Consider the following 15,624-nt stretch of genomic DNA (forward strand, 5'->3'; position numbering starts at 1 on the left):
GCCCGCGTACCGCAAAAAAAAAAAAAAAAAAAAACAATATGCCAAAGGGAATTCCCTGGCAGTCCAGTGGTTAGGGCTCAGAGCTTTCACTGCCAAGGGCCCAGGTTCACTCCCTGTTTGGGGAACTAAGATCCCGCAAGCTGCATGCGGTGTGGCCAAAAAAAAAAAAAAAAAAAAAATTATGCTAAGTAAAAGAAGGTCAATAAAAGACTTAATATTGTAGGATTCCATTTATACGAAGTATCTAGAGTAGGCAAATCTATAGAGACAGAAAGCAGATTAACAGTTGCCAGGAGCTGGGAGAAGGAGAGAACAGGAGTGACCAAAATGGGTATGGGGATGTCTTTTTGGGGAGATGAAAACTTCTAGAATTACACAGTGGTGATGGTTGCACAACTCTGTGAATATACTAAAAATCACTTAATTGTACACTTTAAAAGAGTAGATTTTATGGTATATAAATTATATCTCAATAAAGAATCTACAAATCTTCTGATTTGCAGAAGTAGTAGTATCGTTTCAGGTAATATTTCACAATTTTATGTGCTTAATAATCAAGGTTCCAGACACAATTCTACTGTGTAACAACTGGAATACTTATTGATACATGCCTTTTTCATTCCTTTAATATATTCTACCAAGTATCCATGCTTGTTGATTTGTACAGTGAATAGATGAATGGGAACTACTTGGTATCTATATTGAATCTGGTACTGAAAACAGCCAATTAAACTGTTAACAGTGGTTGTTTCCCCACTGGCTGGAAGGTGGGAGTGGAAGGAGTGCACTATATACTGTATACGTAGAGTACTTTTGTACTCTGTGCATGTTATCACTTCTTAAAAAATAAACTATCTGCCAGGTCCACTAAAATTTAACTGAAGCTAGATGTACAGAGGTAAATTGGCTATAACAAGTCAAACAGCATGCCTCCTTCTTAAGGAATTCATGTCCTTTAAAAAAGGCCAGGAGTAAGTGGGTGAGGGAGGGGGAAGAATACAGAAAACACGCAGCTTACAAAAGATGGAAATTTCAGGGGGTGCAATAGCGGAAAACTACCTATTATTCTGGTTCCTCTAGGTTCCCACTTTCTAGGGCCTGGTTTTACAAAGCATAACCTTGAGAGCATCAGCTCACAAAGGAACCATTTCCTTCAGGGACAGGTGTGAAGGCCAAGGGTAACCGGACCTAGATAAACAGATTTCTCCCTAGTGACTCAGCCCATCACCAACGACAAATGGGGTATTGAAAAAGTCAGGGGCTGCACCTTCCATCTGGCAACGAAAATACCTGGATTCAAATCACCTTGCTCTTCCAGCAGGAAAACACAAGCTCTCCAGGGACGCGGATCGGCCTGCAACCTCATCTATAATTTCCCCCGTTGAGTTAATCCGGATGCAGTAGATCCAGATGGATCTTGAAATGCGATGATGCTTTCCCAGCAGAGCGTGAGGGTGGGGAAGAATGGGTGGGAGAGTGGCGGATGAATTTTTTTAAAAAGATATACAATGCAAAATTTTAAGAACCTGATGGAGAATGAGTATAAGAACAGAGACTTTTATATCTCCCATCAACAAAATATGACGCTTTTGATGGCCCCAGCTCCTAGCAGAAAAAGGGAGTTAGGGGGGAGAGGAACGACTGATGGGGGTCTGCTGAGAATATAAAAGTTAACCAGGAGTTTTGCTTTGGTGGGAGCCTGAGAGGGGGAAAGAAGGCATGATTTCAGGTTTTGAGGCCAGATCCTGACGTTCTCGCGCTCACAGCCAGACCGTAGCTGCTGTCGGCGGCTCTCGGGTTAAAGTATGAAGGCGAGGAGAACCCACGCAGTTGCCTAAATTGTAGGCAGCAGGGAGGCTGGAGTTAAAACCACCGGTCCAACAACTACAATCGTGATTCTCAAAGTAAGCCCAGGAAGCTGGTCAAAAAGAGACAGAAATCCCTCAAGCCCCCCGCCCCTCGGGAAGAGGCGCTCAGCGATTGGGCCGCGCAGGTGTCACTCAAGGGCAGAGTCTAGAAAAGGTGCACTGCCGCGAGCAAAGCCCCCACACGGCCGCGGGCTCCGCTGAGGTTGCGTTGTGTGAGTGTCGTCTTCCCCCGCCCTAACACATCAGCACACTCAGGGGGCCGCTGACTTGGTGTCTTCGAGTCGCGTCCCCTGTTTCCCGCGACCGGCAGCTCCCCGCAGGCCGGCAGCTCCCCAAAGCCTGGCGGTAGCTTACCTGGCCACCATTCCCACTGCCGATGTCAGTGTCGAGCGAGCGCCTCTCGCGACCGTTAAACTCGAGAGAGCGTGCGCGCGCCCGGCGTCTTGGTTGCGATTGGATGCTCGGAAGGGGGCGGAGACGGCCGAGCCGCGGCGCGCGCGCGTCCACTTGCCCCGCCCCGCCCCCAGCTCTCACCAAAGAGGGAGGTCCGACGCCCACGGAAGCGGGGAAGGGGGCGGGGCTTCAGTCAAGTCCTCTCGTCTGATTGGCTCTCTGGGAACCTGCTGCAGCTACGCGGGAAAGAAGCCTCAGCTCCCGCATGCGCAGTTAGTAGGACGGGGCGTGGGTTTGTGATGGGGGGCCTGCGGCAGGAGTACGGCGCGTGCGCAGGCGCGGGAGTGCGTTTGCGTTCCCGCTCCTGCGGCCATTCCCGTTCACCCAGAACGTTGGGGGCGGGAGCCCAGTTCTGAGAGCAGGTAAGCGTCTGCGGAGAAGCCCGACACCCACACGGTTGCCCACGATTGTTAGAGGCTCCGGAGAGAGGACTGGGAGCTGGGATCCGTGAATTTCCCCGTTTGCGACCCTGAGTCGCGCAGCCTATTGACCTGAGGCCCCGCTGGCGGTGAGGTGAGGCCGGCCCGGACACCCGAGCTAAGTTTACCCTGGACCGGGTTTACCCTAGGCTGGTGGGGGTCGGCACTGGGGCTCTTCAAGGACTTGGAGGGGCGGGCGAGGAGAACCCACCCTTGTGGAGAAAACAGTTGCACCGAGGCCCGAAGTCAAATGGAACGATTCTCGTTGACTTGTTCGGCGGAGCCTTAGGGAGCAGTTAGCACGCAGCTGGGCCTGTTTTAGGCATCGTGGGTGTTTTCCTCTTGCCCAGCCTTTCGAAGGACCACAGAGAAGCCTCCCCGTGGGCCCCCAGCTCATCTCACACGCACTGGTCAGTCTGCCTTTCTCAGACGAAAGGTTCTTACCCTTTAAGGTACTTCGAGCTCTTAGAGTGTCCAGAGCCCACAATAAAAGGGACTTCGCCAGCCTTGTCCTTAGGTGTGCCGGAGAAGCTAGGACGGAGCAGATGTTATTTGCCCTTGGAAAAACAAATCTGCCAAGAGGCATTCCATCTGATCTGAGCCTCCTAAGAATACCTGACAATTTTGTCTCAACAGTAGAAATTCAGTCTCTCCAAAACCCCATCCGTGTATGGGAGAGTTCAAGCTTAAGTAAGTCGAACCGTCCTCCCAATTGTGTGAATCCACCCATCAGTATTGTGCTTGTGTTAAGACCCAACCAAAATGAAATCACTTTGAAGCACACGGCTCTGTTTTCAGCAACCACGTTTCTTTCAAGTCCACCAAAAAAACAAAAACAAAACAAAAAGCAGTTTTACCACTAATTTCCGTTGGTTGCAAAATCTGTTACTTGAGATCCTCACACTAGGATGGGAAAGTGGATTCCTGAGATGGCTCCAGGCAAAGGGATCGGTGTTTCCTTGCAAGAAAAATGTTAACGCCAAAACCGAGTACTGGAGATTAGTTCCCAACCATGCAAGAGGCAGGAGATCATTGCTTTTTGCTACAAAATCTGATGGACTTTGTTTAGTTTGAGTGTGTTTTTGTTTTTGGCAGTGTCATTTTTAGGTAACTTTCAAAAAAAAAAATCTATTAATGTTTTAATAAGCCAACATGTTCAGAAGCTAGTATTCTAATTAACTGAGTTATCTTGTTAACCAACTGATACAAAATATTTTGGTAAGGTTATTCACACCTTATTTCTTAATTTAGGTTAAGCTCTTTGGTAGCGTCTCAATTTTAAGAAATTCAGAGTGGAAACTGCTTTTGATTAATTAGCCTTGAGAGAAGCTTTATAAAAACAGGAGGTTTTTAAAGCCCATAGAAATTATTTCTGAATATAGAAAACAGAAGTAGAAGGTGTCAGAAATTCAAGTATATATTAAGTGTAAGAACTATTCATCTTAATTTAACCCCCCCTCTCCTCATACTGGAGATTTTGCATTATTTGTATACAAGCTTACACCACTATTTTATGCCCTTATAAGAGTGCACAGTAAAGGAAACCATAAACAAGACAAAAAGACAACCCTCAGAATGGGAGAAAATATTTGCAAATGAAACAACAAAGGATTAGTCTCCAAAATATACAAACAGCTCATGGAGCTCAATATCAACAAAAACTATGATTTTATTATAACATCTTTGTATTGCTGAAGTATTCCTCTTTTGCCACGCTGATGCTTTTGAGTGGAGATCTTTCATTCTGATTGGGATACGATTAGGCTGTTCAGTAATAGTGGATGCTAATGGCCTGAGGCATTTAATGTTTGTTAACCAGGGTGTTACTCTGTGTCATTTATTTTTATATACAAAACAGCTTGTCACTGGCGTGGGTTGGAGGAGGGACTTCCTCCACAGCAAAAATGAGGAACTCTAAAACTTTATAGTTTAACCATTAAAGATGAAAAAGAATAATCAGATGTACATTTAAATGTGACTTTTTTCATCTTTTCTGTCCATGATTTTTTTTTTACTATATCAGATAATTACTAAAGATCTTTATGTTTAAACCAGGACTTGCTGTGATGAAGGTAGTTTTTATCTTTCAATTTGAACCTTCTGGGAAGTCACGCTATGTTCTTGGCATCATAATTATCTCTTTGGCACCTGATTTCATAGACCACAATTATGACCTCACTAAACAGCATATCTTCAGTAATTTCATGGTTTCCAAGTATTTCTTAAATTGGACCATGCCAAGTAAAATTGTTTGCAGGTCATTTTCTAGATACCTTTTCACTGAACTTCTAAAACAAAAGTCCATGAAATAATCCGTTTGCAGATTGGGCTTCTAGTGTGTTAGCCAGAGGTTCCTGAGCTTTGTAATTTAGGGATCCTAAGCGCTTTACATTTGTGGTGACGTGTACGATTTTTTTCACTCCCTCGGTGGTATTACCTCTGTTTTACAGGCGTGGAAACGTGGCCAGAGTTGCACAGTGAGTAGCAAGGCGTTGACGCAGGTCACGCTGACTACAAAGCAGTAATGGCCTTTCAGGGACAAAAAAGTGAGAGGAGGGGTCAAGAAGAATGTTGAGGAAAATTAGGTCACGCTTTCTAAGGAGCTGGGGGAGGAACAAATCTGGAGATGTTATGAAAGGTAAAGAAACAAGCAGAACAAATTTAGTTTAAAAAAATGGATTACCTAATGTTCTTCCAAAATAAGTCTTCCTGAAATATTCCACATAGTATACATCCCTTCTTTATTTGTATGAAATATTCACTATGATAACATATTTGAATGTGCTTTGAAAACCTAAGTCCTAAACAAATACAAAGCATCATTAATGGTAACAGTCTTTGAGACTTTTAGAGGAAAATGTGGAGTGTAGTTATTGCTGCTTTTTTAATGCGTATGTCTTATTTTAATAGTGTAGCTGATAAATTATAAAGTTCCTGTTAGGTGCCATAAATAGAAGAAAATCATAGTGGTGCACCCAAATAGGACAGGTGTAATTGTGGATTTGAAGTTTTCTGTTTAAAAAAAAACTGAACAGGATGTTAGTATTGTATGAATTGAAAGCTTTTCTTTTTATCTACTTCTTTAGTGTCTCTTGAGCTGTGCAGCAGTAAGCCTATCAAATTTAGACCAAACTCAAGAGTAGTTTCCTTTTCCTCTTGTCCCCCCAAATCAAGGATAGCAGCTCTGTTGTCCTTTCCTGCTCAGTCCATTGTGATTTTCTTATGTGAGAAATAATTCTCTGGAAACACTTACTGTGGCTGAAAGGTGCTCTATCTTGAGTGTAGAGCCCCCAGCCTAGGAAATGACAGGGTCTATTTCAAGCCTGAGCCAAAGTTCCCAGGGGTTCTGTTTGGGGAGGTGTTGTCCCAGCCCTCATAAGGATTTCAGGCAACTGGAACAGGAGGATGAGCTAGATGTGAAAAGGAGAGAAAGGCTGCTTTATCTTTACTCCCATTCGGCAGGGAGCACTAAAACACTTTTGAAACATAGATTATTATTAAGCATTTCACAGAAAACCATCCTCTCACTTAGCTTCTGGTGCCATCAGCTGGCCATTTTGTCTTTTTAAAGCTCACTGTGTTTGGTCCTTCACCATTGATTAGGTCATTGTTTTTGAGGCCTATTTTATCTCCTTATTCGGGAGGGGGAAGCAAGGCCATGGCTAAGCAGGTAATTAGCACTCCTGAATTCTGGTCTCAACTTTATTTTTTTTTGCGGTACGCGGGCCTCTCACTGTTGTGGCCTCTCCCGTTGCGGAGCACAGGCTCCAGACGCGTAGGCTCAGCGGCCATGGCTCACAGGCCCAGCTGCTCTGCGGCACGTGGGATCCTCCCGGACCGGGGCACGAACCCGTGTCCCCTGCATCGGCAGGCGGACTCTCAACCACTGCACCACCAGGGAAGCCCTGGTCTCACCTTTTTAAACATTATAAACATAAGAAACAATAGCTCTTAAAAGTGTCTATCCTAGCAGTTGGAAGAACTTGCTAATTCCTGTGTCCTTTGCTTCTCAAACTTCAATGTGCCTCTGAATCACTTGAGGATCTTATTAAAACACAGGTTCTCTGGGACTTCCCTGGCGGTCCAAACTCTGCGCTTTCAGTGCTGTGGGCCTGGGTTCGATCCCTGCTTTGGGGAACTGAGATCCAGCAAGCCGTGCGGCACAGCCAAAACAAAAAAACACACAGGTTCTCATTTAGAAGGTCCTGCGATTCTTCATCCCTAACAAGCTCCCAGACGGTGCTGTCGCTGCTGCTCTGTGGACCACAGTCTGACAGCAAGATTCTAGAGCTACCTCATCCACTACAGTAGCCGCGAGCACGTGGCTAGTCCAGACTGACATGTGCTGTGAGCATGGCCACACTTCAGATTTTGCAGACCTCATATAGAAAGAAAATCTAAATAATTTTTTATATTGATTATATGTTGAAGTAATAATATTTGGGATATATTGGAATAAATAAAGTATATTGAAATTCATCAGTTGCTTTTTACTATTTTTAACGTGACTATAAGAAAATTTAGAATTTCACATGTGGCTTGCACTGTATTTCTATTGGATAGTGCTGTTCTAGAACGTTAATGCAGGGGACTTCCCTAGCGGTCCAGTGGTTGAGACTTCACCTTCCAATGCAGGGGATGCAGGTTCAATCCCAGGTCGCGGAGCTAAGATCCCACATGCCTCCCACTTAAAAAACAAAACATAAAACAAGCAATATTGTAACATTCAATAAAGACTTAAAAAAGAAAAAGGCAGCTTAAAAAAAATTAGTGCAATAGAAGCAACGTTATTGATCTTTTTTCAGATGACCCAGTTTCTCAATCCCCTTGTGACCATTTCACCTGTTCTTTTCACTCAATTCGATATTCGTCTTCTCTTCCTCTCCCGCCTGGTCTCTCCTTTACACCTTCTCCATCTCCGGCATTGCCATCACGACCGTGGGGCTTCCATCCAGCAGTCAGATGACCTTGAGAGCCGGGCCTGCAGGCAGCAGCCACCTCACCTGGGGGCTGGCTAGAAATGCAGAGTCTCGGGCCCCACCCCAGCCCTAATGAGCCGTATCCTATTTAACAGGATCTCTAGGGAATTCGTGCATGAAAGTTCGAGCCGTGGGAGCTTTAACAGTCTTCTTTCCTAAAGCACCCCATTTCAGCGAATCGCCCGCGTCTGTTCTTTCGGTTACTTTGGATGACATTTCTGCAAGGTTGATACACCATGAAAGTTGTGGCTAAGAGAAACTAGTACTCTACCTTTCTAAAAAATACTTAAACAGTGAATTTTAGGCAAATGGTATCCAGAGGTGGGTCCAGAGTTAAAATCCTGTGTCTTCCAGATTCAAATATCCTCTGTCTGTGTCTCAGAGACACAAAGGCAGTAGCATCCCCTTTCCGCTCTCCACAGCATTTTGGCTGTTGGTGAAACAAGCTTCACCTCACTGCATCTTGTTTAAATATGATTGTTTACTCTGGTCACAGGCCACATTCCAGAGCTGAGCATGCCACCCATGAGCCAGGTGTCAGTCTTGGTTTGGGCTGATTGTGGAAGCCAGAGGAGGAACTGTGTACCAGCTTGATCCAGTCAGGAAGAAAGGCGCCTAATAGGATGCAGCTTCCAAGTCCCAATAACCAGCCTTCTGGTGACTTGGGAGCACAGTGAAGTCTGGGAACCACTGCTCTATGGCGTGTCGTCCATTCCAGGCTCCGGCATGCATCTTACTTATGGATGTCTTAATTTTTCTTTTATGCTACAGGCTCATTGGACTCATTGAGGCCCATGCATGTGGCACATGGTAGATGTTGAAAATACTCACTGAACAAATTAACATTGCCTGTTTTAAAGGCGTCAGCCCTGTTATCTCTTAACTGGACCAAGTGAGGGAGAGCGTGGCTTTAACCTAAATTGCAGCCAGCTGTTTAGTGCAGGCGCCATCCTCCAAGGAAGAGCAGAGCCGAGGGGAGTTGGGGTGGAGAGCCAGCCGGGCCCGACGCTCAGTCGTGGGGGGGAATCGGGGCGCGCTGTCGTGACTGCGGGTTTCCCCTTACACACACCGCTTGTTACCATTTTTCTTTTTCTCTTTTTTTAATGTCATGATGAGCTCTAATTTGAGCTGCTTTTATTGTTCCCTGAAGACTTTGGGTTGCTCTGTGGGTATCACAAAAACTGAAATCTAATCCGTATTCTTTGGGCTTCGGGGAAGTGGAACCATGGGTGTGTTTGTCATTTTTAGCCACCATTGGAGTACAGCCAGAGCTCCAGGAGATACTAAAAGTATTTGGAATCGTCCTATTGGCTGTTGGAATTAGCTGTTAAACAAAGCAGCCAGTAACTGAACACTGGGGACCTTCTCGAACTCCAGTTGGGTGGGAGACCTTCCTGTGTGTGTGTCAGCTCTGAACTAGGACAGAAAGGTAGATTTGAAACACAGTGGGCTGGTGACAAAGCAGCTGAGAAAAGCGCTGTCCTCTCCACCCTTTGTCTGGGAGTTTCACCCCGTCTCAGACCTGCTTCCTTTCTTTGTCGCTGCACTATATTCCACTGCCATCCTGCCTGGTCAGATTTACTAATGGAAGAGAAGCCCCAAGAGAGGTACTGGGCTCCTGTTCCATGAACCTAATCCAGGGACCAGACACTGTCTGATACACAAAGGAATTCTGTTCTGTGGATTGAATGCAGAAATAAGGGGAGGGAAATTCTGGACATCAACTTACTCTCATTCATCATTATAGGGGAGTGGATTCTTTGTTGCAGAGATTTCAGAGAATGTGCCTGGGTTTATCTTTTCCTGAGGATACTTCTGACAAATTTCACACAGAGTAAACAGAAGCAGTTTTTAAAGCACCACTGTGACTGGCATACTCTGTTTCAAAGTATCTCCCTTGGTAGCCACAGAGCACATCACGAACCAACACCACCTTAATTATCATCCACCGGGACTGACAGAACCTGCTCAGAACATGCTGAATGGCGTACTTTTCACAAAGAAGCTACGCCAGTCATAGGATTGAAAACTAGCACTGGCCTAAAGCCTGAAGAGTGTATTTCATTATATTCATTTTCCACAGACATAGAGATAAGAGATGAAGAATACTGCATTCATTCTAAAAATGACCAGTGTCATCTGTACTGATAACTGAGAAAGGCACTTGGAGTTCAAATAACAGAAAATGCACATATTTACAAGGAAGCAATGCCTGCTAGCATGTTTCTGCATTAAGCTTATCTAGAGATCAGTGTTGGGCCCAGTGGATGTTAGCCGTCAGAACTGCTGGTGGGTGAAAGGTAAACGAGCCGAGAGAAACCTAGTGAAATAATTTGGTGGATGGTACGTTCCTTTTGGCTGAGGAAGTTGCCTTAGGTGAACTCCAGTTCCTACCTGTGTTAGAGACCAGTTGCCATGAGCTAGAATTTACAAGGTTTCAAGTGGTAAAAGAAGCTGTTAAGAGCCTCACGGGAAGCAGTTGTTCAAAAGAGCAATATATCTGTTTTCAGTGCCTACATAATCCTCGATCAAGAAGTATTATGCGAATGGCACATTCTTAGTTCCCCAAATCTGCCTGGGTGACAGGGATTTTTTTTTTAAGTTTTTTAAAATTCATTTTTGGCTGCGTTGGGTCTTCATTGCTGTGCACGGGCTTTTCTCTAGTTGTGAGCGGAGGCTACTCTTCATTGCAGTGCGTGGGCTTCTCATCGCGGTGGCTTCTCGTTGCGAAGCAGGGGCTCTAGGCGCGCGGGCTTCAGTAGTTGTGGCACACGGGCTCAGTAGTTGTGGCTCGTGGGCTCTAGAGCACAGGCTCAGTAGTTGTGGCTCACGGACCTAGCTGCTCCACGGCATGTGGGATCTTCCCGGACCAGGGCTCGAACCCATGTCCCTTGCATTGGCAGGTGGACTCTCAACCACTGTGCCACCGGGAAAGCCCTGATGACAGGGATTTTGCTAAAAACCAGTCTCATGCCTTTTCAGAGGTATCAGCAAAGCCCTTTCCAGAATACTGTTTTCTCTGATTTTACTCTAAGCCTGTGTGGGATGCATGGAGAGGGCTTATTCCCCCCATTTTCCAGATGAGAAAATGGGCAAAGGTTGTGACTCCCCCGCCCCGACCCCATTCACATGGGGAATATGTAGATCTCTGAAAAGAGGTGATACCTTTCAGATCCTCTGCCCTCCTCCCCTCAAAAAAAAGCAAAGGCCTGTGGGATTCAACATACCCTCATGGCTATTATTCTCTATACTGTTCATTTGTCAACTAAGACATTTCAGCCTTAGGCTAGTCTCGTAGTTATTGAAATCTCTTGTTCAGTACCTCTCGCTTTCTTGAATATCTTCTCCGACTAGACTGTGAGCTCCATGAAGATAGCGTCTTGCTCTCTTTGACCTCACCTCGTACTTTGAACCTAACAGGCACCTTAATGAAAATCAGTTGACTTGGTGGCGCTAAGGATGAGTGCCAGTTGGGTCATGTGATTGGCGGGGCTTCTGAGGGAACAGATGTTCCTATTCAAATCCACGAAACTGGAAACGTGAAGAAACAATCATGACATTGATTGATAGTGATATTTACTGTGTCCGACTGTCTAGGCTCAAGCTGTAAAATAGACTATCACGTACTGTCGTCTTTCCATTTTGATGTCAAAGATTCTCACACCCTTAAATAATGTCCCTTGACTCAGATCCTAATTCTTGTGTGATGTACTATGTAATATTTCCTTATCAAATTACAGCCCTGTTCTTTTGAATTTTACACTCAAAGCCTCCCCTTCCTGAGAAAACAACACTTCTGGGTGCTTTGAAGACAGTTCTGGTCTGTTACAGGGAAATACTTATCAGCCGGCAAGGCTCGCGGTGGACGGCGCAGGGCCGGCGGGAGGTGTGTGTTGCCGAGTATCCTGCCTGCACTGACTTCCTAAAGCCCCTGCCTGCCACACGGGTGGTCGTTTGCACTGGTTCATAAAAGGCGATCTGAGAACCTGCGGTGTAATCCTGAGCGCAGACCAGGCTGAAGGGCTGTCTTTTCTGTCTTACTCAGGTCCTGAGCACGCAGAGCCGCGCGCTATGAGCGCCCCGGGCCTCTTCCGTTTTCCTAGCCCGCTGACCAGGGTGTGCGTGGCGCCCTGGGGACTCCGGCTCTGCGAGAAGCCGCAACTCTTATGCCCTGGACCAGCGGTCGCTCCGGTCCAGGCGGCGGGCAAGAAGCACCACCCTGCTCTGCTCTCCCTGGATGAGAGTGAACTCGAAGAGCAGTTTGTAAAAGGACATGGGCCAGGGGGCCAGGCAACCAACAAAACAAGCAACTGCGTGGTGCTCAGGCACGTCCCCTCGGGCATCGTCGTCAAGGTAGAGGAAGGAGGCCGTGGGGGTCCCCTGGTTTCTCCCCCGTGACCCCGGCAGCGGAGGGACCGCAGGTCTCGTGCCCGGTCCCGAGCGTTCCTCGCAGGCAGAACCTCCTGCGGGCGTCAGGAGCCTCCTTCCAGGATCCTTTGCAGCTGCGCTCTCGCTGCTGCTGTCCTTGAACTTGGCAGGCCACGGTTCTTGTCGAGCCGCTGGGCTGCAGGGTGGCTGCAGAAAGCTCTGCAGCACTGCCGTGGGCTCCAGCCCCCACGCAGCACGCGGGCCCAGGCTGTCCGCCAGTAGGCTCAGCCCTTAGCCACCTGGCTGGTCGCTCAGATGGCCGCGTTCTCCATGTCCCTCCGTGCCCTCTTTGGTAGATGTCAGTGACACCTACCCTCCTGGAGAAGGACCGGGTGAGATAACGTGGGCAACCCGATTTCAGCCCTCAGAGGAAAAGCGCCAGGCACAGCTGCCTGTAGGAGCCTGCCTTCTGAATAGAAAAAGCCAACCTCTGATCAAAATATCGCCAGCTGTCAAGACATTGTGAACCTCTAGGAAGTGGTGCCGTGCCTTCCTCCTGCTGCCTGGTTTGGTAGCGGCCCGCTGCCTCTGCGGAGCTGCCGGTCCCGTCCCAATCCCCAGGGCCCTGAAGGCAGCACGAGCCTCGAGGCGCAGCACAGAGCGCAGGCTTTCGCACACCAGCGGCACCTCTGGCAAGTACTTAGACATCATGTGAGCTTGTGGCCGGCCCTGTTCCGAGCCACTGCACATTCGAGTTAACCCTTAATCGCCACAAGCCTACACTCACGATGTGGAATCTGAGGCACACGGAGGCTCCTGCACCTGCAGGAGAGTCAGCCCAACCCAACCCAAAGCTGTTCCTCACAGCTGTTCTTCGCTGCCACGATTTTGAGCCAAGAGCGTATTAGTGAAAATCTCCATCATTTTCCTTTTCCTCCTCGAAAAAAGTGACATTCACGAGCAACAAATAAAATTCTGAAACCTGCTTTATATAGCTGACTCCAAGTTTGCTTTGGGTGCTATTCTCTCATCCTAGTTTCACAGAATTTCTTTCATCAAACTGCTTTGCAAGGCACTCACCAGTGATAACGGAGATACTACATAATGAATATTATGGCTGACTAATAAAGAGGCTATTTTCCTCCTTCAGACAGAAGTTTACATTTATAAATGGGGCACACCAAGGGCTTGCTTAGACATACTGGTTGATGTTTTCAAAATTATTGGGGAACTTTAAGTTATTTGAAGGCTGTTGTTACTTCTAAAAAAAACAACACTCCTAATATTGGAATAGTCACAGTGAAAGCTACATAATACAGCTGGGGTGTGGGGCTGGGCGGGGCCGAGCAGAGGCAGGAAAGGGTATGGCCTTCGTCCCGTCACCGACCTACTGGGACTCCTGACAAGTGGCTTTCCCTTTGCGGGCCTGACCCCTCTATAGAGGGACTAGGTTGAATTTAATGATTCCTGAGGTCCTTTCCAGAACACACTGGCTTTCACATTATGAAATATTATCTCTTACAGTGCCACCAGACTAGATCCGTCGATCAAAACAGAAAGCTAGCTCGGAGAATCCTGCAAGAGAAAGTGGATGTTTTCTACAACGGTGAAAACAGTCCTGTTTACAAAGAAAAACGAGAGGCAGAGAAGAGAAAGCAAGAAAGGAAAAAAAGAGCAAAGGAGACGCTGGAGAAAAAGAAACTCCTGAAAGAACAATGGGAATCAGGTAAAAATGTGCCCAGAGAAAGGACTGCAGATTCTGACTGAAAGAACCTGCCGGATGGGACTTCCCTGGTGGCGCAGTGGTTAAGAATCCACCTGCCGGTGCAGGGGACACAGGTTCGAGCCCTGGTCTGGGATGATCCCACATGCCGCAGAGCAACTAAGTCCGTGCGCCACAACTACTGAGCCTGCGCTCTAGAGCCCACGAGCCACAACTACTGAAGCCTGCACACCTAGAGCCCGTGATCCGCAACAAGAGAAGCCACCGCAGTGAGAAGCGTGCACACTGCAACAAAGAGGAGCCCCCGCTCGCCGCAACTAGAGAAAGCCCGTGCACAGCAACGAAGACCCAACGCAGCCAAAAATTGACTAATTAATTTTAAAAAAAGAACCTGCCGGATGCCTCCAGGGATGGCGTGAGCTCCACCACCAGCGCAGCTGTGACGGGCTCCAGAGACAGCAGAGTTTCTAAACAGCAGACAAACTGTAGTGAATAGCAGTGCACACTTTGAGAATAAAACTGTAAAAAGAAACAGGAGGAAGTCATTACTGTAGAAGGACAAGGGCACTTTTGGTGGGGGAGGAAAGGCTGTCATTGTGACGCGGGGCTTGGAGGGGCTTCTGGGCGGCTCACAGAGTTCTATTTCTTGACCTGGATGGTAGGTAGAAGTATGTCACCTTTCAAGCTATACATTTGTGTGACTGTATCTTGTTTCGTTATCAGAGGTTAGAAATGAAAGTTGCTTTTTTTTCTGGCTGCACCAAGAGGCTCGTGGGAACTTAGTTCCCCGACCAGGGATTGAACCTGGGCCCCGGCAGTGAGAGTGCAGAGGCCTAACCACTGGACCGCCAGGGAATTCCCAAATGAAACTATTTTCTGAAAAAAAGCATTAATGTTAATAATGGACTTTTTATGGAAAACTGTAGAATTGAGTCAAACAATAGCATTTAGTGCCTCCTTGTCACCTGCTGGAAGGTCATTGCTCAGTGATACATAGATGTCATTAAGAGAACACAAGAAAACAAGATGGGGAAAGACTTACAAGTTAGTAAGTTACTTGCTCATTTACCCCATTAGCTTAATGGACTTTACGTTGACAAGTCACCTCTCTGATGTGGAAATACACATGCCATTCTGTGTGTGCTGATTTACAAGTAGTAGGTTTATAAAAGAGGAGGTTTCAGAAGCTTGGGTTTGTGAATTTGCTTGATACCATCCTGCAAGCTGGATCTGACCTTACAAATTGTTTGGGGGTTTTTAGGCATGGTTTGTTAGAACCCATGTGGAAGTTTATGCATAAAACTAGTAGGGAAACAAACCATGAGGTGAGAAGGCCACCGTCAAACACAGGGTCTGCCTCATCAGTGAAGAGCAGACTGCATGCATCCAAATAAAGTTACCTGTAAAGAAGCCAGGTAAGGGTCTTCTCACCTCGCAGCAGCCTGGTTTGGAAGTTTAGCTCTACGCAAGGCTCTCGACCTCTGGTCGCAGTGTGCAGGGCCCTTCCCAGTCCCAGCCTCCTTTAAGAAAGGAGCCAAGTGAAGTATCTGGAATGGTACACAGAAGACCGTAATAGTGGAAGGGAATTTGGGGAGCTTCAGACAAGAGGGACAGAAGCTTTCATTTCTGTCTCCCTTGAACCTTTTTAAATTTCCCGTCACGTCCACGAAGGAGATGCAGACAAGCCGACTGCCTCGTACCCACTCCTGCGGCCTTTAGAGCTGTCATGGCTGGGAGCTGGCCTCATGCCTGTGAAAGTGACCACGTCCCTCCTTTTGTCTGAGTCTACCCCGCACCATGGTAACTCCTCATTA

At 47.0% G+C, this 15,624-nt stretch overlaps 2 protein-coding genes across 27 annotated transcripts in view; one reads left to right on the top strand and one right to left on the bottom strand.

The window, feature by feature from the left end:
• Positions 1 to 2,313, bottom strand: part of MPHOSPH9 (M-phase phosphoprotein 9) — a 54,280-nt gene extending 51,967 nt beyond the window's left edge. For 8 of the 24 annotated variants that reach the window (XM_067014333.1, XM_067014328.1, XM_067014326.1 and 5 more), the window contains exon 1: positions 2,223 to 2,313. The gene's annotated coding sequence lies outside the window, so the exon portion shown is untranslated. Of the gene's footprint in view, positions 1 to 1,290; positions 1,434 to 2,222 lie in introns of those variants that run through there. The other 16 variants (XM_067014320.1, XM_067014321.1, XM_067014319.1 and 13 more) reach the window with 8 other exon arrangements.
• Positions 2,314 to 2,563: 250 nt separating this feature from the next.
• Positions 2,564 to 14,342, top strand: MTRFR (mitochondrial translation release factor in rescue). 3 transcript variants are annotated; one of them, XM_059040732.2, is made up of 3 exons: positions 2,564 to 2,683; positions 11,765 to 12,072; positions 13,612 to 14,342. In XM_059040732.2, the coding sequence occupies exons 2-3, from the start codon at positions 11,791 to 11,793 to the stop codon at positions 13,852 to 13,854; spliced, it is 525 nt and encodes a 174-aa protein (XP_058896715.1). In that variant the 5' UTR covers positions 2,564 to 2,683; positions 11,765 to 11,790; the 3' UTR covers positions 13,855 to 14,342. The 3 variants fall into 3 exon arrangements, with proteins under 3 accessions (XP_058896715.1, XP_066870890.1, XP_066870889.1); XM_067014789.1 differs by lacking the exon at positions 2,564 to 2,683 and adding an exon at positions 2,690 to 2,862; XM_067014788.1 differs by lacking the exon at positions 2,564 to 2,683 and adding an exon at positions 2,690 to 2,834.
• The last annotated feature ends 1,282 nt before the right edge of the window (positions 14,343 to 15,624 follow it).

Source organism: Kogia breviceps, chromosome 15 (assembly GCF_026419965.1).
Source record: "Kogia breviceps isolate mKogBre1 chromosome 15, mKogBre1 haplotype 1, whole genome shotgun sequence".
In the NCBI taxonomy this organism is placed as follows: Eukaryota; Metazoa; Chordata; class Mammalia; order Artiodactyla; family Physeteridae; genus Kogia; species Kogia breviceps.